The sequence below is a fragment of the Solanum stenotomum genome, unplaced genomic scaffold, assembly GCF_019186545.1.
Source record: "Solanum stenotomum isolate F172 unplaced genomic scaffold, ASM1918654v1 scaffold31518, whole genome shotgun sequence".
NCBI classification, from domain to species: domain Eukaryota; kingdom Viridiplantae; phylum Streptophyta; class Magnoliopsida; order Solanales; family Solanaceae; genus Solanum; species Solanum stenotomum.
In genome coordinates this window covers 34,013-57,393 of record NW_026031492.1, presented here as the reverse complement: position 1 = coordinate 57,393, position 23,381 = coordinate 34,013, and the positions used below count along the sequence as shown (strand labels likewise).

Genomic DNA, 23,381 nt, shown 5'->3' with positions numbered 1-23,381 from the left:
AAAACATTTTCCATTACCAAAATGAAGTCGTACAGAGTTCAAACCGTTGTAGTGGCATAGCAAGTTGATACACAGTTGGTGTCAAAGCTTATATTGTGTCTCTACTCCCTTTTCCGTTAGCATATGCATATGCACATGCCCAACGCCTTAAATTCTAATTATATCTGTATTTACGTCTGTCTAACCATTCATTACGTGCATCCACCTAAATAACCACACGCTCAAAAGCACCATTCAGTTACCAATAAATAGTGACAAACACAGAAATCCACATATTAGCTTGGGAGTACAATTCGAAAATCCATCCATGTATTGAAGAGCAATAAATACTCAGAAGTTTGTAAATTTTTATCCCTTCTAAAGAGTACATTTCTTGGAGAAGCAACATCTCTACCTAACCAGTCAGCCTTATTCTTACAAGGAATATTTCCACAATCCTTTACAAGGATGCTCACAAGTCTATGGATATTTTTAACAAATGATTCTGACATTACACCAGCGCAGAAATTGAGGAAATTTGACGCTCTTAAAAACACACATCTGCCAACACATTCACATCACCATCGATTGCAGAAAAAATAGCAACATTGTAGAATTTTTCCAAAAGTGTCGTGAAATATTATCAATATATCTTCAAGCCAAGAATACAATTCCGTGTGTGTAGAAATAGGCTGGACTCCTCCACCTTCTGCAATCCCCTATTCATCTGCATGAGCTTAAAACATCAAGTACATACACAAAATAACAATGGCAAATATATATTACACAACTTAAAGAAGACCGACAACAAATTTTACTTTTAAATTAAATGTCATTGAAAATATTCAAGTTGTAAGCTGTGCAAGCATAGTATTTTCATTGAAAATTACTTATTAAGAAAGAAATATGCTTCTACAGGAAAATGCACCACTTTGAAGTGATGGGGGTGGGGGTGGGGGGGGGGGGGATTTCGGGACCACATTTTTGTACATAATCGGTGGAATGTGGAAACAATGAAATCTGTTTGTGTGTTTCAAACAAGGATGCTGTGAGACAGGGGTTTGGTGTAGAACCTAAAGCCAACAAGATTCGAAATCCAAATTTTACATATATATGAGAAAGAGCAACAGTGAGGTTACAACCATCATACACAAAATAATTGGTAACAAAGGAATATTCTTTGCAGTAGTTCAATTTATACTTACCGTCGAAGAATGATTGAATGTTCATCCAAGTTAAAGGACAAAAGCAAGACCTGCAATCTCTTTTGACTTAGCAGCTCTTGTATGAACAAATAATACCAACAACAGTGAGAGTATATATATGTTGGATATAGGACTTTGACATATATAGATACAAAATCAGGGGCTCAATATTGAGTATTATAGCAGCCTTTCCTCAAGGGGCTGAAAATGCAAAATAAGTTAGATTAGAAAAAAATCACCGCCTTTTAATCTTTACTGGCAAAGTACACGTTGAATAGCATCAAATCCAGGTACGTATAACTAATAAGCATGATTGTAATACACCTTTATTGACGCTGTACATTAATTAATTCAGTACGAAAATGAAAATTATCAAACGACAGTGAGCCAACCAAAAATTGGAGAAAAAGAACAATAAGCTTTAAAAACATAATAAAAGACGAAATGGATATTAACAAAATTCACTACGAACTATAGAGAGTCAAAGAAATGAAACCAATTCAAGAGAAACCAAGAACAAGGAGTAGAATCCATTTTAGATAATTCTATATTTTTACATTCAATGCATCTTTTCAGTGTGATTTACAACAACATTAATAACTGCTGAGAAAAGTTTTGAATTTTGAATCTGATTCAGAAATAGGATCAGCATGCATGTGGGTTACTCCAAAATTGTTTATTGGAGAGCAAGGGAAACCATATCAAATCAAGGAGGGCTTTACATCAATCCAAAATTTCAAATTGCTATTCCACTATAGACAAAAATATCACCATAGAATAATAAACAAGAAAATTAAACCATGAAATTGGGAACTGTCAAGAAACAAAAAAAGAGAAGACAGGGAAAAGTAAGAATATTTGATGGAGAATCATACCTTAAAAGGTAACAAACATAAAAGAAGATGAAGAGAGCTAAAAGAATTCTTGAAAAAGGAGAATTGAAAGAATACTCCTCTGTTCTGTTTGAAAAAGAAGACGGTGTTTCTAGACCATGTCATGTCGTGTGTGTTGAAATGGAGGACAAAATTATCTCCAACTTCCTTCACATTTGAAAAAATGAACTCATGGCATGGACAACCAAGTGGAAAAAGTCACTTGGAAGTGTTCCAATATAAGATAAAATTAAAGAGAAAACGTCTCCTAACTTTAAAGCTAAAATACTACTTCACTCCTCTCCTTAGAGGAGAATCTCACCCTTAAAAAAAATACTAACCAATCTGTGAAAATTTAGATTTTTCAATAAACATAGATTGACACTCCCAATAATTGAAACATAGGCTCATATATCAAAATCCACTTAGTAAGGAAGCAACAAGTACTTCCATAAAATTGAACATACCTCACCTTAAGTTTTAGAGAGTTTGCCTTGAATCTTTGACTGGATAGAGACGCCACGTACGGGTTTTATCCTTCAAGAATTGTCTTAGCGGCATTAATGGACATTACACGAAGATCATGTAAAGCCTTTTACACCATTACAGTTATGATACAATCTTTTATGTGGTTGAGATTATGATACAGTTATTTTCACTACCTAAGCATGTTTACAAAAACACAAAAGATATGCCATGAAGGCAAAATCAACTTTTTTGGAATTAATATGAACAAGCTAACTAAGCAGATGATTTAACCATACATCTTTTAGTATAGTGAACATATTATCTAACTGTGTCTAGTTTGCTGCACATACCATTTAAAATAAGTAATATCACCTAAGGAAAATTAAGTTACTGTTTTTATAGGATTAGAATTCGTCTAGAAGGAAATAACTTTGTTTTTGGTATATAAGAGTTTTAAACTTCTAATCCCATTGGCACCTTCTTAGTTGTCAGTGTTCTATTTTTGCGATTATAAAACAATCTGTTATTAGTTTTAAGAAAACATCACAGAAAAGGGGGTGCCAATTAATTATATACACTTTTTCCCTATGTACTTTAAAATTAGATAAAAGAATTACAAATTATACTTAAAATAAATACTTCAAACTCAACACTATAAATTATAAATCCTACTTCAAGTAAGGTGATCTACACTTGATACTACAAATTGTAAATCACAAAAGCTACATCAATGGTAAACGTAAGTGGTCGAAACAATGAAGAAGTTTTTTTTCTTCTATTTTGTTCACACTTTTCTTGAGCACTTTCAGATGTGTTTTATTGAATTTCGGAATGAAGATAAACATTCCTACTACAACAAATTGAAATTACCTACTTCATCAATAATCTATTAAAGTTCAATAATACTGATGATCAGTGAACTTCATAGTACGACCTACTTTCTCCTCAAGGTGGCTTAAGCATGTATATTATTCCAAGAAAAAGACACAATGAGAAATTGAATAAAACTAATGAAGCATTACATATACCAAAAATGTTGAAAGTGATCCATCTAAAATAACAAATGTTATGAAAAGTAGGGGACACTCTATGATTTTTTCTTTCTAAAGTTGTTGTAGCCTAGAAGAGCCCTTATATATTGTGTAAGTGTAGGCATTTTAATATTATGTCATTTTACTTCTTTGAATTGCCACATTAACAATTTTTAAAAAAAAATTGTTGGAGTAATTAGCAGCCACTAAGTCTTTGCTGCAATGTATGGCATTTGTGCCTAATTACTCAATGGTCAATTAATGACCATAGGCATTATGGCATATTGCTTTCTGAACGTTGACAATGGTCATATAGAAACATCTGCACGTTAGTGCATTTGTTGCCCCTCACCATTATTTCCCTTATTGCTCTATCATTATACCTTGCAACCTATGTAACTCCTAGACCATTTATCTTTTCTATTTACTACCCCATTATCTTCCTATTTATTCCTAGGAAGACTCTCTCAACTATAAATAGTGGTGGTCTTCATTTGGTTTGGAACACAAGAAAATAGAGAGTGCATAAAAGTTAGTAAAAAAAGAGAGTTCTTATTAGTTGAAGGGAGGTGTTCTTTTTGTGGAGCTTTGGACTCAACTCTTGTCTNAACCTATGTAACTCCTAGACAATTTATCTTTTCTATTTACTACCCCATTATCTTCCTATTCATTCCTAGGAAGACTCTCTCAACTATAAATAGTGGTGGTCTTCATTTGGTTTGGAACACAAGAAAATAGAGAGTGCATAAAAGTTAGTAAAAAAAGAGAGTTCTTATTAGTTGAAGGGAGGTGTTCTTTTTGTGGAGCTTTGGACTCAACTCTTGTCTAGAGTTTGTTGAGTTATACTTTGTGATTAGGCTGTTGTATCCTGGAGGGGACAAGTCAAGAAGGACGACTGCTGGACCGGTGAAAAATATTTGCTGCAGTGGGCTCATCTCCTTAAAGAAAGCAAGATATCCACGCATCAGCCTGAAGAGATTTTTTATTTCTTCATTTTATTTTTCAATTGTAATTTTGTTATCTTGTAATTTTTCACCAACATATTGTACTAAGAAAATTTTCTTCTCCGTCTTCAAATCTCCACAACCACGCTTCTACTTATTGACAATTGTCTTGTCTTTGATTAGATGCACTTATTCATTAGAAGAGTAATAGTTTCTCAAATTCATTTAGTAAAATCTATCGAAAGTTTAACTCAAAAGAAGTAAACTCTACATTGAAATTTCAACACCCCTCAATTCTTGTATTTCAAACTCTCGGTGCACCAAATTATTAATTCACTCTATTAGACTTGAGCATCCTTGTTTTTTTCTATAACTCACTCTATTAGACTATGCATACTTCCTATGTGACTTTGTCCATATACTTTTATTCCTTCACAGGTTTTGTTTCCTATATTCAGCCACCCTCTTAAGTTCCTCCCATGTTCTTTATCCTCCCTACAACACAGAGCCTAAAGACAATACCTTTTTGCCTTTCTTTCTAGCATAGAGAAAATCAGCTACCGCAACGTAAATAGAGTTTTGAGTACAAATTAGCATATCAAGTAAGTCAAAATAAACCAAGGGTATCTGCTAAGGACCTAAGTGGTGAAAACATCATATGCAAGATACATTAGCAACTGCCAAGCTAGCTAGCTAGCTTTATATTAGATTTCTCACATGCATAGAGCCACTACCTCTTTAGATGCCCATAACTCCTCTAGCTTATCACTTGCAGAAACTTCTGTAAATTGTTTGGAATCCCAGAAATAAGTAACCACTGGTAGGGGAAGAGTAAGATTCCACAATATGATTCAAAAAAATCTTTATCGAAACACTTGACATATTGGATATGTGTTGCAAAAAGCAGAAGCAACAATGCCCTTCAATTAATCATGGTCAAAGTTCCTACTTACATCAGCTGAGGAACTGATACATTTCAGAAGATTTTCCAAGTTCAAAAACAAAGAGAAGGCTACCACTTCCTTGAACCACAAAACCAAAGAATCACTTTCTTTATCTATATGTCCAAGAATATCATTCTCAAAAAACATCTTGAAAATATATTTGTAAAATCATTAAAGAATTGTTGGGTTTTGGGCCTTTTTCCCTTTCTATGTGAATAAATAAAAGTCCAAGGTTTTGGGTTTTTCTTCCTTTTCTTTGTGGATAAATTTAGCCCAAATTTGACTAGTCCACTTTTGTCCATAAGCCCAATATTATGGTGCATATGTAAGACTTTCTTTTAGGTCTTATTTGAGATATATCACAAGTGATTGAGAGCAGCCATATAGAGAGAAAAGTGAGAAAGTGCAGATTTTTGCACAAGCCCTAGCAGCCAATTTTAAATCGCGATTCCCGCTTCGTTTCTTGTCCAATTGAGCTGATTTTTGGACAGCTTGTTCTTTTCAACTTAATCTTTGATTGGGAATTGAGAGAGGGTGATTTGGAGTCCTGTAGCTCCAGATTTTAGCTCGTGAACAGTAGCTGCGGGTTTGGTATTTTTGCTTCTTTTTATTCCTCTATATTTGTTGCTACCTTGTAGTTGTGTTGCTCATTGTTTGGCACTTTGTTGGTGGCCATTTTGGAGAACACTTTTCTAACTCTTGTTGATTATAGTGGAGCTTTGGCCTTGTGGTTTTTACCCTTCACACCGAAGAGGTTTTCCACGTTAAACTTTGGTGTCTCTTGTGTTGATTTATTTTTCATTGCTTGGCTGATTTGTTTGCTGCCCCAAACAGTTTGTTCTTGCATTATTTTGTCTTATCTTGGTTCAAATAGAACGGAAAATTTTGACTTTGGTTTTCTTCTGTTATAGCCCTGTCGTGCACATTTATTTTGTGCTTGCCTTTCCCAACAGAAATGCCTTGTCTCCAAATTATCATCTATAGAAGTGCCACGAGAAGCCACTTCGACCAGAATATTTCTTAGTTAACTAAGTTAAAAATCACAAATGAAAGGAGGCTTAATTTCCTATAGAAACTAAACTCAAAATCAATTAATGGAACATCTAGGTCAGTAAGCACTACTACGCCAACTATAATAAAATCAATTCAAACCTGAATTTATACAGGAAGTCAAACTTACTTTAGTTTGTTCTTGCTCGTACTCTCGATAAGCCTCTGCAAAGTAACCTGATGCCCTATAGATTCCCTGCATCTGTGATAAACAAAAACATTCACTACATCAGTCTTCTAATGGAACCTCATCTACAATGCCAAAGCTTCTATGACAACTGAGAAGAAGTATTGACAAACAAGTCCCAGACACTTGACAAGTCTTTGTACTCCTAAAACATATGAAGTCCTGAATCAATTTGAAAAATACCAAATTATTTGCAAAGGGCATGTTAAGCAGACAAGTCGAACCACATAATAGCGGCTTAAAGTTTACTATATCTATACATTATATTAGAATATAAAAATAATAAAAAATTGTCATCAATGATCAACATTTAACCAACCAGCTAAATTTTGAAACAATGCCTAAATAATTTACCATATTCTTGAACATGAACCTGTAGTGAATTTGTGTGTTCATATATTAAGCATCAAAATGTAAAGAAACAAGTAATACATTGAAGGCCTCTTAAGGAGAATCGAAAAGGCATAACCGTGGCATGGTATATTGCATCATACGAGTCCCTAGCAGACTCTGGGAGCAATCTGAAGGTTTTAGACATGGATGAGTAGCTACTTCTGTTATGTACAAATCCATCAAGCTTGCAATTTTCCTCAATCGAGTTAAGAGAACACAACATGCTACTTTGCTGATGAATGATTTCAATAACCTAAAGTCATATCATATAAATAGCTTGATCCAACAGGTGACGGGAGGAGGAGGTTATCCAAAGTCGCTTGATCCAATTGGGAGCCAATCATGCTCTCTAACTTGTTCCTGGAGCACTTGCTCATTTATAAATTTAGAGTATTTGAAGCATTCCAGATAAGGTTTTGAAGGAAATGCAGCATAAATCTAGCAAATAAAGCATCTCAATAACTACCGTCTCCTTGGTCTTGCGTTTCTTGTCCATCGTTTTTGCCACCGAAAATCTTGATTTTTGGTAAAAGAACAAGATCTTACTAAGATTTTTGGATACCATTTGCTTTACCAATGTTTCGATCAAAAAGGGCTCAAAAGAAGCAAGATTCTCAAACCACCATGTTGCCTGAAATGAGCTATTTCTCAAGCTCTCTGTACTTCTCGTATCACAAGACAATCAAAAAATAATTCTGTTTATAAACAAGTTGTGGTAAAGCTTGCAACAATGTTATTTGTATAGTAAAACTTGGAAGAAAATCTCCCCCAAGTAAACAATATCAAGGGAAAGCATTTTTTTAATGGCAATAATGCATGATTTGAGTTTCTCAGATCAGCCAATTTTGGTTCATTAGACTTCTAAGTTAGTAGTTTAAGCCTACGATACATCATTTTTGGTCAGGAGATAGTATACAAATGAAGAAGGATCTCTTAGTATTGTGGTGATAACAAGATACAATAACGACTAAATGAATTTTTGCAGCTAGCTATAACCACAAGGAAAAATAGAGTAAATTGAAGTACAAAATATAATGACGAAGAGAGGACCTAAAGTTTAGCCCTTCGAAGTCAATACCATTTAGTGGCGAAAAGACTACCAAAACATGTTGAGAGACGTATAAAATCTACAACCTGCTAATAAGATTCCTTCAAATGCAGACTTTTCAAGGAGATAGGAAATGGCTCAGAAAAGACAGCTCAATTCTTAGGAAAGTATTTGTTCTTCTTACCACAAGTCACGGGTCTGTCTCGCGAAGATCTTTAATCCGAATCTTTGTATTTACCCAGATAAGATTTTGACCCAGATTGTATTGCAAGACTTAAGGCATGTAGGCTTTAGCACTAGGGCGACTGAGTCATCCCCACTACTTGGTCTTTTTTGTGCTGTTTTGAAGCACAGGCTGTTTCACTGTGAAAATGAAGTTGACAAGTTACTGATAAAAATGCCAAACAACTAACTGCCTTTAGCACCAAAGGAATCTCATACATTTTCATGCTTAGAGCATAAAAAACTTGGTGCAGCTAACTAACTACTGGATAAACCTATTGAGTGACTTTCTCATTGAGTAAGGTTACGTTGATTTGACAATAAGGTCCAAATAAAAAATGAAGAATCTATGCTAAGGTAGCAAGAGGTATATGAATCACACTTTTCAGATCAGACACTACAATTTCAAGTAAATGAGAACGAACCTGACAAAAAAATGACATACACCAAGATGATCAATCACCATAGAATTTCCTTTTCTTTTAAAGAAGATTGTGAGAAATCAGCATCTGAATAATAAGTTTCAGAACACAATACCATAGCATTAAGGTAGATTTGTCCCAATTTATGCGACACATTTCGAATTTCAAAATTCAAACAAGTCTATCTTTGACCGTAATTTTTTCATATATCTTTTAATTATTTTGAATTATCAATTATTGAGACTTATAGTACTTTTTATGTAGTTTACAAATATATAAATTTCATTTTTTAAAATTTGAAGATTCCATGAGCAAATTCTCGGTCAAACTTAAAATGTTTGACTCTCGAAAAGCGAAATGTGTCACATAAATTGGGACAGAGGGAGTATATATTACAGAACATTGCATTCTGACAATAACCACCTAATCGGAGCATCTGTATGAAATATTTTCTATATAAAAGAGTCTATGAAAGGTTGAATCTAGGTGAAGCTTGTGTAAACCATCCTTTCTTTTTTCACCGTCATACTTCCTTCGTGAATTACAAAGCACCTTTAGTAATACATTACTGAAAGTCACGTCACACCTATTTGCATTGGTTAGTACTTAGTACTAGAGTTTGAACACATTTGAGATCTTGTGTTGGAGAAACAAATATAGCAAGAACAAAAAATAATAGTAGTGGGACTTAATTTTTAGTTGCAATATAATTAGCTTTTCAAATTGTAGATTATTTGTGAATAATGAAGAAGCATTTATTCACTTTAGACACTTAGAGTAGGATTTATTTTTCATGTTACTCTGTTCTGTTTGAAAAAGAAGACTGTTTCTAGACACTGACAAAAATGACTACTAAATTAATACATCGAACAAAATGAATAGAAGAACTTTCACTATCCCCCCCAAAAAAAGTCCAATCAACAGCCTCAAAAGTCCGAAAGTTTCACCCAAAACCTAACTATTAAAGAAGGAAAACCAGAAGGGAGAAGAGCGGAGAGTTCTAGTAAGTGGCTTTACTTGTAAGTTTGTGCCATACAACTATGTAAAGCAGTATTACATCATAAAATGATACATGAAAGTTAGAGAAAGTTGTTGTAACACCTCGAAATCTAGTAGGCTAAGTAAGGGACCAAGTGAGAGGTCACAAGTCAAAGACTGAGCCTGGGCACCCTTCACGAAGGTCTAGACGAGCCGTGAAGGGCACCACGAGGCACGGTGTGGCTCATGAAGGCTCACAGTGTCAAGCCTACTTACCTCATAAGTATTTATTATTTGAGGTAAACAATGTAGAACTCTTTCCTCCACAAAGAAAAAGGCCCACAGAGGGACCCCTACTCTCTAGATATAGATTTTAATGCTATTAATAAAGTAAGGTATCAAAAAACAACGTTTCATAATGCTAATTATCATTAAAAAGATGGTTTGCAGATTTGCACATGTTTATAGGTCCAACAAACAAGAGTTGCAAGTAAATCTCAACATGCACAATATCTAAAATGCAACGAACAACAATTTCACGAGAAACAAAACTACCATAACATTTGGTATACCATAAAGGCAAATTCAAAAGAAGAGTAATTAGTCATGATCGCTGAAGCTAATCAATTTGTAGTCTAGTCCCGGAAAACTTGATCCTTGAAGATAAAATTGGCATTGGTGGGGTATCTTGAGAGAAACAACTTGTCAAACAATCCAGAGAAAAAATTGCACCAACAGTTTGTTAAACATTTCTTACAGTTCTTGCACATTCTGCTCTTTGATATGACAAGAAACTTCTTCAAAATCGTTGCATTCTTTAACAGAAGTTGTGAAAGTTTAACAAGTCTGCGAAAGCCCTGTTTTCTTTTTTGCCTGTTTAAACACACCAGGATGGAGTTGACAATCGTAATATTCTTGAGGTTGGGAAACACAAAGCTTGAAATCCAACTCTGCAGATCCATATTGTTTTCCTCAAAGTCGCAAAAGTAATTATCAAGCTGGAAACAAAGACACTAATCAGGACCAACCAAATGCAAGTCAACCTCATGGAAATTGATTATTTCACAGTATTAGAGTCCTGTACTGAAAAGTTTCAGAAACAACTAATCATAACACACTTGGAAAATGATAATACTGATTGTTCCTATCAATGGCATAGGGTAACCAAAGTAAAGAGTTGAAGCGCAAAATTCATGTTCTTTCAGAGAACATATGCCACAAAGAAAGCAACAAGATATCCATACCAAAGTCATTGAACTTTCTTTTGTATCAATAAAATCATTCAACTTAAAACTTTTATCTTCAAAAATCAGTCAACTACATTCATTAATAAAATAAATTTAATATAACAAGATAAAATATTTTTATGCATGCCATGTAATTATGAACCCCATAAATAAATAAAATTATAAAATATATTTATTATTATATCCGACCCACCCACAAATTAGATACATATAAAGACTAATTAATTTCTAATTAAGAATAAAACTACAGAACGTTGCTCCAGGAAATTACCATAAGATCGATCCAGCGCTGCACTTTCAACTTGACTGCATGCTTTAACATCATTATTTGCTAATAATTATATTAACATTTTGCAAAAATAATTTAGCAAAAACTACTAATCTATCCGAAATTAGGCTTTAGACGAACCTAATTAGTGGTGTGTTAGGTATAATAATATATAGATTCTATAGTACTATTATATATTTGTTGGGTTTATAATTATATGCCATAAAAATATTTTATATTGTCACGTTAAATTTATTTAAATAAATGTAACTAAGTGATATTTGAGGATAAATGCTTTAAGTTAGTGATTTTTGAAGATAAAAACTTTAAATTGAGTGGTTTTATTGATACAAAATAAAGTTTAATGACTTTACTAGATATTTTTTCATAGTTCAGTGAACTTTTAAGATATTGACTCAATTTTTGTTGTTAGAATAATGAAGAGATCTCCCACAGAAACTTGAATTTTATATAATTTTATTCATATCTTATACTTAGTTTTGCTTCCTTCTGTGTGTTTTCTCCTTTGATACTTTCTCATTTCCATTAAAATTTCAGTTTGAATTGTTAAACGAACTTGAAATTAAGAAGTACATAAAAATTCTACAAAATTATATATTATGAACAGATATACATAATTTAGCCAAACTAACATGTTTATATAATATTATTTCCATATTACTAGAAATTTAGGAGTATCTAGGAGAATAAAGTAAAGAGCCCAAAATCTTCTTTTTAGCAGATTTAATGGGCTAAAAACTTTTAGTTTAATTATGGGTCAGGTGGAAAAGATAGTGTACTATTTTTCAGAGAACTCAAAAAGTAGAAATCAGAAATTCATTTCCAATACCTACTTACTTTTCCCATGCACCAATCTAATCCCAATGGGTATAAGAGTGTTGACACAAAATAAAAATCAAAGCAAACATTGATGTATGTATTTGGGTTTGAATTCTTTGAAACAAAGTCGCATTTGGTAGGAAATGATTTTTCTTTAAAGTGAAACTTTCTTACGTAAAGTTGGATTAGTCGAACAACAAAATAATAATTGAAAACCGTGTGAAAGATGAAACACTGGAATATATATCTAGAGCTACTCAGTATTTGTATTGGTGCATATAGTAGATATTGTGTGAAATTTGTCTAAGGTGAATGCAAAGTGATATGAATACCATGATTATTAAAAGTAAAACAAAAATAAAACACTGGAGTTCTTATCAATGATCTTGAACTGCTTGTAGGCCTTTAAGGCCCAAACTAAAAGTAAGCCTAAACCAAAAGACTTTGGCCCAAGTTCCCTATGTGTCCAAAGTGGAATATTCAAGAAAAATTGAAGAATCACCAACATGGTTATGGTGTCGTGGTAGGATTGATCTACGCTTAACTAGAGGTTTCGATTTCAAATTCTAAGTATGAAATCTTATTAGAAGCATCACCCCTGATGGATTATATTATATCATTTTTAAAATGTTTTATATATAGTCCGTCATCACATGATACTAAAAAAAAAGAGTCTAAATTCATAGTTTTTTTTTCTTGTGTAACATATCCCAAGTTGGAGCAAGTTGATAGTACGCCCTATTTATGTCTCCATGTTCCCCACATAGGGATAAGAAACGGAAAGATGGATGAGAATTTTTTGTCGCTATGCATAGGGGACCTCTAACGACGGGCTACTAGCTCGGTGGTAGGTAGAACATGGCCTTGATAATTGCCCAAATTATGACCTCTCCACAACTTCAGTATTTCATCTATTTAGTTAGTGTTGGACCATAAATTCTTAAATATATTTGGCAAAATCAAATTTTGATGAAAATTTAAACATGTGTTTGGTTGATGGCTGATGCAAGGGGAAGGGGTAGGAAAAAAACTCTTTTGGCAACTCATCTGCTTACAAAAAAGATCCCTCTGCTTTGAGATGAAAAATCTGGTGATTGTTAGGTATAAGTCCCTTCTTAGAGAGGCTAAATTGGAGCACATTTCTGCATCATTTCAATTTTTTTTCCTCATAATCAGATATATGCAAATTTAAAAGAATTGGAGCAATACGTTTCTATTAAACTACATAATCACAATAAATTACAGTTGAAAATAAAATGTATAAATATATATTCAAATCGAGGCTTGAATTTCTGGTTCTCTTTTTTTTCTAATAGTCATTTTGCATATTTCCGTTTGGTTTCTAAGTTGCATAAATTGTTTATAGAAATTAATAGGCTCCTAAACTTCATACCAAGTCAAACTATGACCAGACAAATTGAAACCAGTAAGTATTTATTATTTGAGGTAAACAATGTAGAAAAAAGGCCCACAGAGGGACCCCTACTCTCTAGATATAGATTTTAATGCTATTAACAAAGCAAGGTATAAAAAAAACAACGTTTCATAATATGCTAATTATCATTAAAAAGATGGTTTGCAGATTTACACATGTTTATAGGTCCAACAAACAAGAGTTGCAAGTAAATCTCAACATGCACAATATCTAAAATGCAACGAACAACAATTTCACGAGAAACAAAACTATCATAACATTTGGTATACCATAAAGGCAAATTCAAAAGAAGAGTAATTAATCATGATTGCTGAAGCTAATCAATTTGTAGTCTAGTCCCGGAAAACTTGAGCCTGCAAGATAAATTTGGCATTGGTGGAGGATCTTGAGGGATACAACTTGTCAAACAATCCAGAGAAAAAATTGCACCAACAGTTTGTTAAACATTTCTTACATTTCTTGCACATTCTGCTCTTTGATATGACAAGAAACTTCTTCAAAATCGTTGCATTCTTTAACAGAAGTTGTGAAAGTTTAACAAGTCTGCGAAAGCCCTGTTTTCTTTTTTGCCTGTTTAAACACACCAGGATAGAGTTGACAATCGTAATATTCTTGAGGTTGGGAAACACAATGCTTGAAATCCAACTCTGCAAATCGGTATTGTTTTCCTCAAAGTCGCAAAAGTAATTATCAAGCTGGAAAAAAAGACACTAATCAGGACCAAATGCAAGTCAGCCTTATGGAAATTGATTATTTCACAGTAATAGATTCCTGTACTGAAAAGTTTCAGAACCAACTAATCATAACACACTTGGAAAATGAAAATACTAATTGTTCCTATCAATGGCTTAGGGTAACCAAAATGAAGAGTTATAGCGCAAAATTGATGTTCTTTCAGAGAACACATGCCACAAAGAAAGCAACAAGATATCCATACTGAAGTGTAGCCTTACAATGACAAAAGCAACGGTTCTCATTGATAGTTAAGATATATTTGCGTCCTCCTTTGGAAACAACTAGCTAAGAAGGAGAGGGATGGGGACGGAGCGAGGCGTTAAAATCATCAGTTAAATGAAAAGATATAAAAAGACAAGAAAAAGTTTCAGAAAGTTACGAGATTTTCTGTCATGTATATGTTTAAAGTCTCCACATGAGGAAAGGCTCCCAAAAGTCCAGCAACTCCATTCAAATCAAAGTTTTCTATACACAATTCTAGTGTTAGATATTTGCATTTCAACTCTGGAACCAGCAATCCATTGAACTGCAACATGCATGGGACCTGGTGCAGTAATCTCAGTGAAACTAGTAACAAATGAGGAAAGCAACAACAAAAAAATAAAAATAAAAAAAAACCTTGGGACAAAATCTAACTGTCTAAACACTCTAAAGCAACATCAATATAAACAAATACTCGTTTCTAGATAGACCTTTTGCATAAAAGAAATACCTAATTTTGAAATGCGACAAATGGATTGTATAAAGACACAACTGTCCACACGTTTCTGTAATTAGTCAACTTGCTTTAGTGAAATTCATCCAAAAGGTTCTTAATTGTAAAATGTTTACACTCTGCAACTGTGCTAAAAATTACTGTCAGATATCAAGAAATATTTTTATAAAGGTAAGGTAATTTCAATAACTTGACAGCACCAAATGTGTTATCTACATCATTGCACTAAATGAGGTTTAATATTTAATCTAATATCATTTACATTGCCAAGTTTAGACCAATCATCCAAAAAATACAAACAATTATATTTAAGGAGTTAAAAATTAACCTCTGTGAACCAAGATCCGATCGTTAGCTCAGTTGCACAACTCAACTTTTGAAGATAATCTCGGGCGAGAACGCTAAAACTTTGATGATAGTCATGACAGCTGTAGTCATCAACACTAATAAACTCCTTACGTTCATGTCGGATGTGTTTGATACATGAAATGTAGAAAGTAACCTTAGCATTAACCAAGGAGGACACGTCAACAAGCCTACACTGAAGATCCCCAAGATCTCCTGAAATTTCCAAATGCTCCAGATACGGGGCATAAATCTCCAAGGAGCGATCACTGATATCATGAGGCAACCTATGATTTTTCAAATTCAATCTCTTGAATTTTGAAGAATTAATTTTTAGGCAATGAAAACCCCCAACATCATCTAATTCCATAGTTTCCAATGCAGGACAACCTGATAGTAAGTTCAAAATTTCATCATCTTTTAAGATCACACTCTCCAGCTTTAGGCTCTTTAGAAACTTCCAGACTATAACCGCATCATTAAAGCAACACTGTCTCAGATATAATGTTATCAACGACGAACAGTTGCAAAAAGATTCAGGCAATACACAAGCATGTGTGTAGGAGGACAAGAATACAGCATGTTTCACTTCCCTTTCAACAGCAAAACTAAGCCATCGTTTAATTTGAGAGGTATAATTAAAAAGTTGTGTGCCGTCGAGTTCAAATTTTGTTATTTTGGAAGAAACGAAACCATTTAATACATGGTTAACAAAGGATACAAACTTTTCAATTTTCAGGCTACAATTCGGTTCATAAAAAACTCTGTAGGATTCCTGAGTGAAAATTAAGTTATAAACAAAAGTCCAAAGAAAGTGCCACCTTTTAGAGAGAAGGCATGTTGTGAATGCATCCTTTGTCGGCAAAAGAGAGAGAATTTGAACAAGGAGTGCGTCTGGCAATTGACTAATCCGATCTAGGGTTTCGATTTCGGTAACACTCAATTTCTCTCTCTTCAACAATGGGGGATTTATCATGTTGCTACTACCGCTATCTTCGCTCAACCACCCGTTGCCTCGCCTCACCGTCGCCTCCGCCTGGTTTTGGTTTATGTAGTACGGCAAAAATAAGTAACGAAAAAGATAATGACAATTTAGTTTTTGTAATATTTATATGAGAAAAAAAACATAAGTAACCTATTAAGGAATAAATATTAGTCGTTCTACCTTTTAGAGTTTGTTTGGTACTGCTATTAAAAATTGCTTATTTTTAGATTTATTTTTTTAAAAAATGCTTTTGAAAAATAGGAATTTATGTTTGATTAATTCATTTGAAAAATTGCTTTTGATAAGCAAATCATGTTTGTTTAATTTTTTTAAAAAATTGTTTTTGAGAGTCAAATTATATAAAAAAAAAAATATATCAATGTACTTTTTAATATTAAGACAATTTTATAGAGAGAGACTATTTTAAATATCTATTAAATTTTTTTAATCCAATTCTTTTTTGGACAATTAAAAACATTTTCCATTACCAAAATGAAGTTGTAGAGAGTTCAAACCGTTGTAGTGGCATAGCAAGTTGATACACAGTTGGTGTCAAAGGTTATATTGCGTCTCTCCAACTTCCTTCACATTTGAAAAAACGAATTCATGGCATGGACAACAAGTGGAAAAAGTCACTTGGAAGTGTTCCAATATAAGGTAAAATTAAAGAGAAAACGTCCCCTAACTTTAAAGCTAAAATACTACTTCACTCCTTTTCGTTAGAGGAGAATCTCACTCCCAATAATTAAAACATAGACTCATATATCAAAATCCACTTAGTAAGGAAGCAACAAGTACTTCCATAAAATTGAACATACCTCACCTTAAGTTTTAGAGAGTTTGACTGGATAGAGACACCACAGGTTTTATCCTTCAAGAATTGTCTTAGCGGCATTAATGGACATTGCACGAAGATCATGTATAGCCTTTTACACCATTACAGTTATGATACAATCTTTTATGTGGTTGAGATTATGATACAGTTATTTTCACTACCTAAACATGTTTACAAAAACTCAAAAGATATGCCATGAAGGCAAAATCAACTTTTTTGGAATTAATATGAACAAGCTAACTAAGCAGATGATTTAACCATACATCTTTTAGTACAGTGAACATATTATCTAACTGTGTCTAGTTTGCTGCCCATACCATTTAAAATAAGTAATATCACCTAAGGAAAATTAAGTTACTGTTTTTATAGGATTAGAATTCGTCTAGAAGGAAATAACTTTGTTTTTGGTATAGAAGAGTTTTAAAACTTCTTAGTTGTCAGTGTTCTGTTTTTGCGATCATAAAACAATCCGTTATTAGTTTTAAGAAAACATCACAGAAAAGGGGGTGCCAATTATATACACTTTTTCTCTATGTACTTTAAAATTAGATAAAAGAATTACAAATTATACTTAAAATAATTAATACTTCAAACTCAACACTAAAAATTGTAAATCCTACTTCAAGTAAGGTGATCTACACTTGATACTACAAATTGTAAATCACAAAAGCTACATCAATGGTAAACGTAAGTGGTCGAAACAATGAAGAAGTTTTTTTTCTTCTATTTTGTTCACACTTTTCTTGAGCACTTTCAGATGTGTTTTATTGAATTTCGGAATGAAGATAAACATTCCTACTACAACAAATTGAAATTACCTACTTCATCAATAATCTATTAAAGTTCAATAATACTGATGATCAGTGAACTTCATAGTACGACCTACTTTCTCCTCAAGGTGGCTTAAGCATGTATATTATTCCAAGAAAAAGACACAATGAGAAATTGAATAAAACTAATGAAGCATTACATATACCGAAAAAGTTGAAAGTGATCCATCTAAAATAACAAATGTTATGAAAAGTAGGGGACACTATGATTTTTTCTTTCTAAAGTTGTTGTAGCCTAGAAGAGCCCTTATATATTGTGTAAGTGTAGGCATTTTAATATTATGTCATTTTACTTCTTTGAATTGCCACATTAACAATTTTTAAAAAAAAATTGTTGGAGTAATTAGCAGCCACTAAGTCTTTGCTGCAATGTATGGCATTTGTGCCTAATTACTCAATGGTCAATTAATGACCATAGGCATTATGGCATATTGCTTTCTGAACGTTGACAATGGTCATATAGAAACATCTGCACGTTAGTGCATTTGTTGCCCCTCACCATTATTTCCCTTATTGCTCTATCATTATACCTTGTAACCTATGTAACTCCTAGACAATTTATCTTTTCTATTTACTACCCCATTATCTTCCTATTCATTCCTAGGAAGACTCTCTCAACTATAAATAGTGGTGGTCTTCATTTGGTTTGGAACACAAGAAAATAGAGAGTGCATAAAAGTTAGTAAAAAAAGAGAGTTCTTATTAGTTGAAGGGAGGTGTTCTTTTTGTGGAGCTTTGGACTCAACTCTTGTCTAGAGTTTGTTGAGTTATACTTTGTGATTAGGCTGTTGTATCCTGGAGGGGACAAGTCAAGAAGGACGACTGCTGGACCGGTGAAAAATATTTGCTGCAGTGGGCTCATCTCCTTAAAGAAAGCAAGATATCCACGCATCAGCCTGAAGAGATTTTTTATTTCTTCATTTTATTTTTCAATTGTAATTTTGTTATCTTGTAATTTTTCACCAACATATTGTACTAAGAAAATTTTCTTCTCCGTCTTCAAATCTCCACAACCACGCTTCTACTTATTGACAATTGTCTTGTCTTTGATTAGATGCACTTATTCATTAGAAGAGTAATAGTTTCTCAAATTCATTTAGTAAAATCTATCGAAAGTTTAACTCAAAAGAAGTAAACTCTACATTGAAATTTCAACACCCCTCAATTCTTGTATTTCAAACTCTCGGTGCACCAAATTATTAATTCACTCTATTAGACTTGAGCATCCTTGTTTTTTTCTATAACTCACTCTATTAGACTATGCATACTTCCTATGTGACTTTGTCCATATACTTTTATTCCTTCACAGGTTTTGTTTCCTATATTCAGCCACCCTCTTAAGTTCCTCCCATGTTCTTTATCCTCTCTACAACACAGAGCCTATAGACAATACCTTTTTGCCCTTCTAGCATAGAGAAAATCGGCTACTGCAACGTAAACAGAATTTTGAGTACAAATTCGCATATCAAGTACATCAAAATAAACCAAGGGTATCAGCTAAGGACCTAAGTGGTGAAAACATCATATGCAAGATACATGAGCGACTGCCAAGCTAGCTTGCTTTATATTAGATTTCTCACATGCATAGAGCCACTACCTCTTTAGATGCCCAGAATTCCTCTAGCTTATCACTTGCAGAAACTTCTGTAAATTGTTTGGAATCCCAGAAATAAGTAACCAATGGTAGGTAGGGAAAGAGTAAGATTCCACAATATGATTCAAAAAAATCTTTATCGAAACACTTGACATATTGGAAATGAGTTGCAAAAAGCAGAAGCAACAATGCCCTTCAATTAATCATGGCCAAAGTTCCTACTTACATCAGCTGAGGAATTGATACATTTCAGAAGATTTTCCAAGTTCAAAAACAAAGAGAAGGCTACCACTTCCTTGAACCACAAAACCAAAGAATCACTTTCTTTATCTATATGTCCAAGAATATCATTCTCAAAAAACATCTTGAAAATATATTTGTAAAATCATTAAAGAATTGTTGGGTTTTGGGCCTTTTTCCCTTTCTATGTGAATAAATAAAAGTCCAAGGTTTTGGGTTTTTCTTCCTTTTCTTTGTGGATAAATTTAGCCCAAATTTGACTAGTCCACTTTTGTCCATAAGCCCAATATTATGGTGCATATGTAAGACTTTCTTTTAGGTCTTATTTGAGATATATCACAAGTGATTGAGAGCAGCCATATAGAGAGAAAAGTGAGAAAGTGCAGATTTTTGCACAAGCCCTAGCAGCCAATTTTAAATCGCGATTCCCGCTTCGTTTCTTGTCCAATTGAGCTGATTTTTGGACAGCTTGTTCTTTTCAACTTAATCTTTGATTGGGAATTGAGAGAGGGTGATTTGGAGTCCTGTAGCTCCAGATTTTAGCTCGTGAACAGTAGCTGCGGGTTTGGTATTTTTGCTTCTTTTTATTCCTCTATATTTGTTGCTACCTTGTAGTTGTGTTGCTCATTGTTTGGCACTTTGTTGGTGGCCATTTTGGAGAACACTTTTCTAACTCTTGTTGATTATAGTGGAGCTTTGGCCTTGTGGTTTTTACCCTTCACACCGAAGAGGTTTTCCACGTTAAACTTTGGTGTCTCTTGTGTTGATTTATTTTTCATTGCTTGGCTGATTTGTTTGCTGCCCCAAACAGTTTGTTCTTGCATTATTTTGTCTTATCTTGGTTCAAATAGAACGGAAAATTTTGACTTTGGTTTTCTTCTGTTATAGCCCTGTCGTGCACATTTATTTTGTGCTTGCCTTTCCCAACAGAAATGCCTTGTCTCCAAATTATCATCTATAGAAGTGCCACGAGAAGCCACTTCGACCAGAATATTTCTTAGTTAACTAAGTTAAAAATCACAAATGAAAGGAGGCTTAATTTCCTATAGAAACTAAACTCAAAATCAATTAATGGAACATCTAGGTCAGTAAGCACTACTACGCCAACTATAATAAAATCAATTCAAACCTGAATTTATACAGGAAGTCAAACTTACTTTAGTTTGTTCTTGCTCGTACTCTCGATAAGCCTCTGCAAAGTAACCTGATGCCCTATAGATTCCCTGCATCTGTGATAAACAAAAACATTCACTACATCAGTCTTCTAATGGAACCTCATCTACAATGCCAAAGCTTCTATGACAACTGAGAAGAAGTATTGACAAACAAGTCCCAGACACTTGACAAGTCTTTATACTAGGTATGACGTCCTGAATCAATTTGAAAAATCCCAATTTATTTGCAAAGGGCATGTTAAGTAGACAAGTCGAACCACATAATAGCGGCTTAAAGTTTACTATATCTATACATTATATTAGAATATAAAAGAATAATAAAAATAAGAAACTAACAGGATTCGCTGAGCGAAACCGAATGCATCGGAAAAAGAGCGTCATCATTTAAGAAAATTTAGAGGTTCAAATAGCTGAACCCATGACCTTTCTTTTTTCTTAAATGAGATTCTGGGTCATTCCCAGTGCCTCATCTTTGAGTCAAGAACATAGTCTAGGTACTGATCTGGCATTGTTATGGCTTGATACTCTTACATTGCATACTTTGTAAATGTTCTCTGAGCTTCTCATTCTCAATTGAAAGATTCTGCTTTCATGCGTATAACACGGTCTATTGATCTGTGTTTCCTGAATTTTCTGTTTCCACGAAACTACAAGGAGAATCGAGGTAAGGATTGGCTTGATTGGTTTCTTGAAGCAAGCTTTTGAGCTTCACTTGCTGAGTGATGAGAGCCTGTCCAGCAGCTTCCGAAGGGTAATTTTTATTATGAGCAAGGTGGCTACAAGCCTGGATGACAGTTTCTCGTAGCTCAGCTTACTACATACTTTCATCTTTTCCTCTTNCTGAATTTATACAGGAAGTCAAACTTACTTTAGTTTGTTCTTGCTCGTACTCTCGATAAGCCTCTGCAAAGTAACCTGATGCCCTATAGATTCCCTGCATCTGTGATAAACAAAAACATTCACTACATCAGTCTTCTAATGGAACCTCATCTACAATGCCAAAGCTTCTATGACAACTGAGAAGAAGTATTGACAAACAAGTCCCAGACACTTGACAAGTCTTTGTACTCCTAAAACATATGAAGTCCTGAATCAATTTGAAAAATACCAAATTATTTGCAAAGGGCATGTTAAGCAGACAAGTCGAACCACATAATAGCGGCTTAAAGTTTACTATATCTATACATTATATTAGAATATAAAAATAATAAAAAATTGTCATCAATGATCAACATTTAACCAACCAGCTAAATTTTGAAACAATGCCTAAATAATTTACCATATTCTTGAACATGAACCTGTAGTGAATTTGTGTGTTCATATATTAAGCATCAAAATGTAAAGAAACAAGTAATACATTGAAGGCCTCTTAAGGAGAATCGAAAAGGCATAACCGTGGCATGGTATATTGCATCATACGAGTCCCTAGCAGACTCTGGGAGCAATCTGAAGGTTTTAGACATGGATGAGTAGCTACTTCTGTTATGTACAAATCCATCAAGCTTGCAATTTTCCTCAATCGAGTTAAGAGAACACAACATGCTACTTTGCTGATGAATGATTTCAATAACCTAAAGTCATATCATATAAATAGCTTGATCCAACAGGTGACGGGAGGAGGAGGTTATCCAAAGTCGCTTGATCCAATTGGGAGCCAATCATGCTCTCTAACTTGTTCCTGGAGCACTTGCTCATTTTTAAATTTAGAGTATTTGAAGCATTCCAGATAAGGTTTTGAAGGAAATGCAGCATAAATCTAGCAAATAAAGCATCTCAATAACTGTCTCCTTGGTCTTGCGTTTTTTGTCCATCGTTTTGGCCACCGAAAATCTTGATTTTTGGTAAAAGAACAAGATCTTACTAAGAATCCCATGGTCAAAATTTTTGGATACTATTTGCTTTACCAAAGTTTCGATCAAAAAGGGCTCAAAACAAGCAACATTCTCAAACCACCATGTTTCCCGAAATGCGCTATTTCTCAAGCTCTCTGTACTTCTCGTATAACAAGACAATCAAAATATAATTATAAACAAGTTGTGGTAAAACTTGCAACAATGTTGTTTGTATAGTAAAACTTGGAAGAAAATCTCCCCCAAGTAAACAATATCAAGGGAAAGCATTTTTTTAATGGCAATAATGCATGATTTGAGTTTCTCAGATCAGCCAATTTTGGTTCATTAGACTTCTAAGTTAGTAGTTTAAGCCTACGATACATCATTTTTGGTCAGGAGATAGTATACAAATGAAGAAGGATCTCTTAGTATTGTGGTGATAACATGATACAACAATGACTAAAGGAATTTTTGCAGCTAGCTATAACCACAGGGAAAAAAAAGTAAATTTAAGTACAAAATATAACGATGAAGAGAGGACCTAAAAGATGAGAAAGTTTAG

General features: G+C 33.7%; 1 protein-coding gene and 1 pseudogene across 5 annotated transcripts; both read right to left on the bottom strand.

The window, feature by feature from the left end:
- Nucleotides 1–10,176: 10,176 nt before the first annotated feature.
- LOC125852003 (F-box/LRR-repeat protein At3g26922-like) lies at nucleotides 10,177–21,819 on the bottom strand. 5 transcript variants are annotated; one of them, XM_049531727.1, is made up of 4 exons: nucleotides 21,324–21,819; nucleotides 20,970–21,041; nucleotides 14,648–14,812; nucleotides 13,656–14,228 (listed from the first exon to the last, which is right to left on the bottom strand). In XM_049531727.1, exons 1-4 carry the CDS (start codon nucleotides 21,369–21,371, stop codon nucleotides 13,866–13,868), a joined length of 648 nt encoding a protein of 215 aa, XP_049387684.1. In that variant the 5' UTR covers nucleotides 21,372–21,819; the 3' UTR covers nucleotides 13,656–13,865. The 5 variants fall into 5 exon arrangements, with proteins under 5 accessions (XP_049387681.1, XP_049387680.1, XP_049387684.1 ...); XM_049531725.1 differs by lacking the exons at nucleotides 20,970–21,041; nucleotides 21,324–21,819 and adding an exon at nucleotides 15,312–16,322 and having other exon boundaries at nucleotides 13,656–13,886; nucleotides 13,988–14,228; XM_049531724.1 differs by lacking the exons at nucleotides 13,656–14,228; nucleotides 20,970–21,041; nucleotides 21,324–21,819 and adding exons at nucleotides 10,177–10,741; nucleotides 15,312–16,322.
- A 435-nt stretch (nucleotides 21,820–22,254) lies between these two features.
- Nucleotides 22,255–22,993, bottom strand: LOC125852005 (BTB/POZ domain-containing protein At3g22104-like; annotated as a pseudogene).
- Nucleotides 22,994–23,381: the final 388 nt, after the last annotated feature.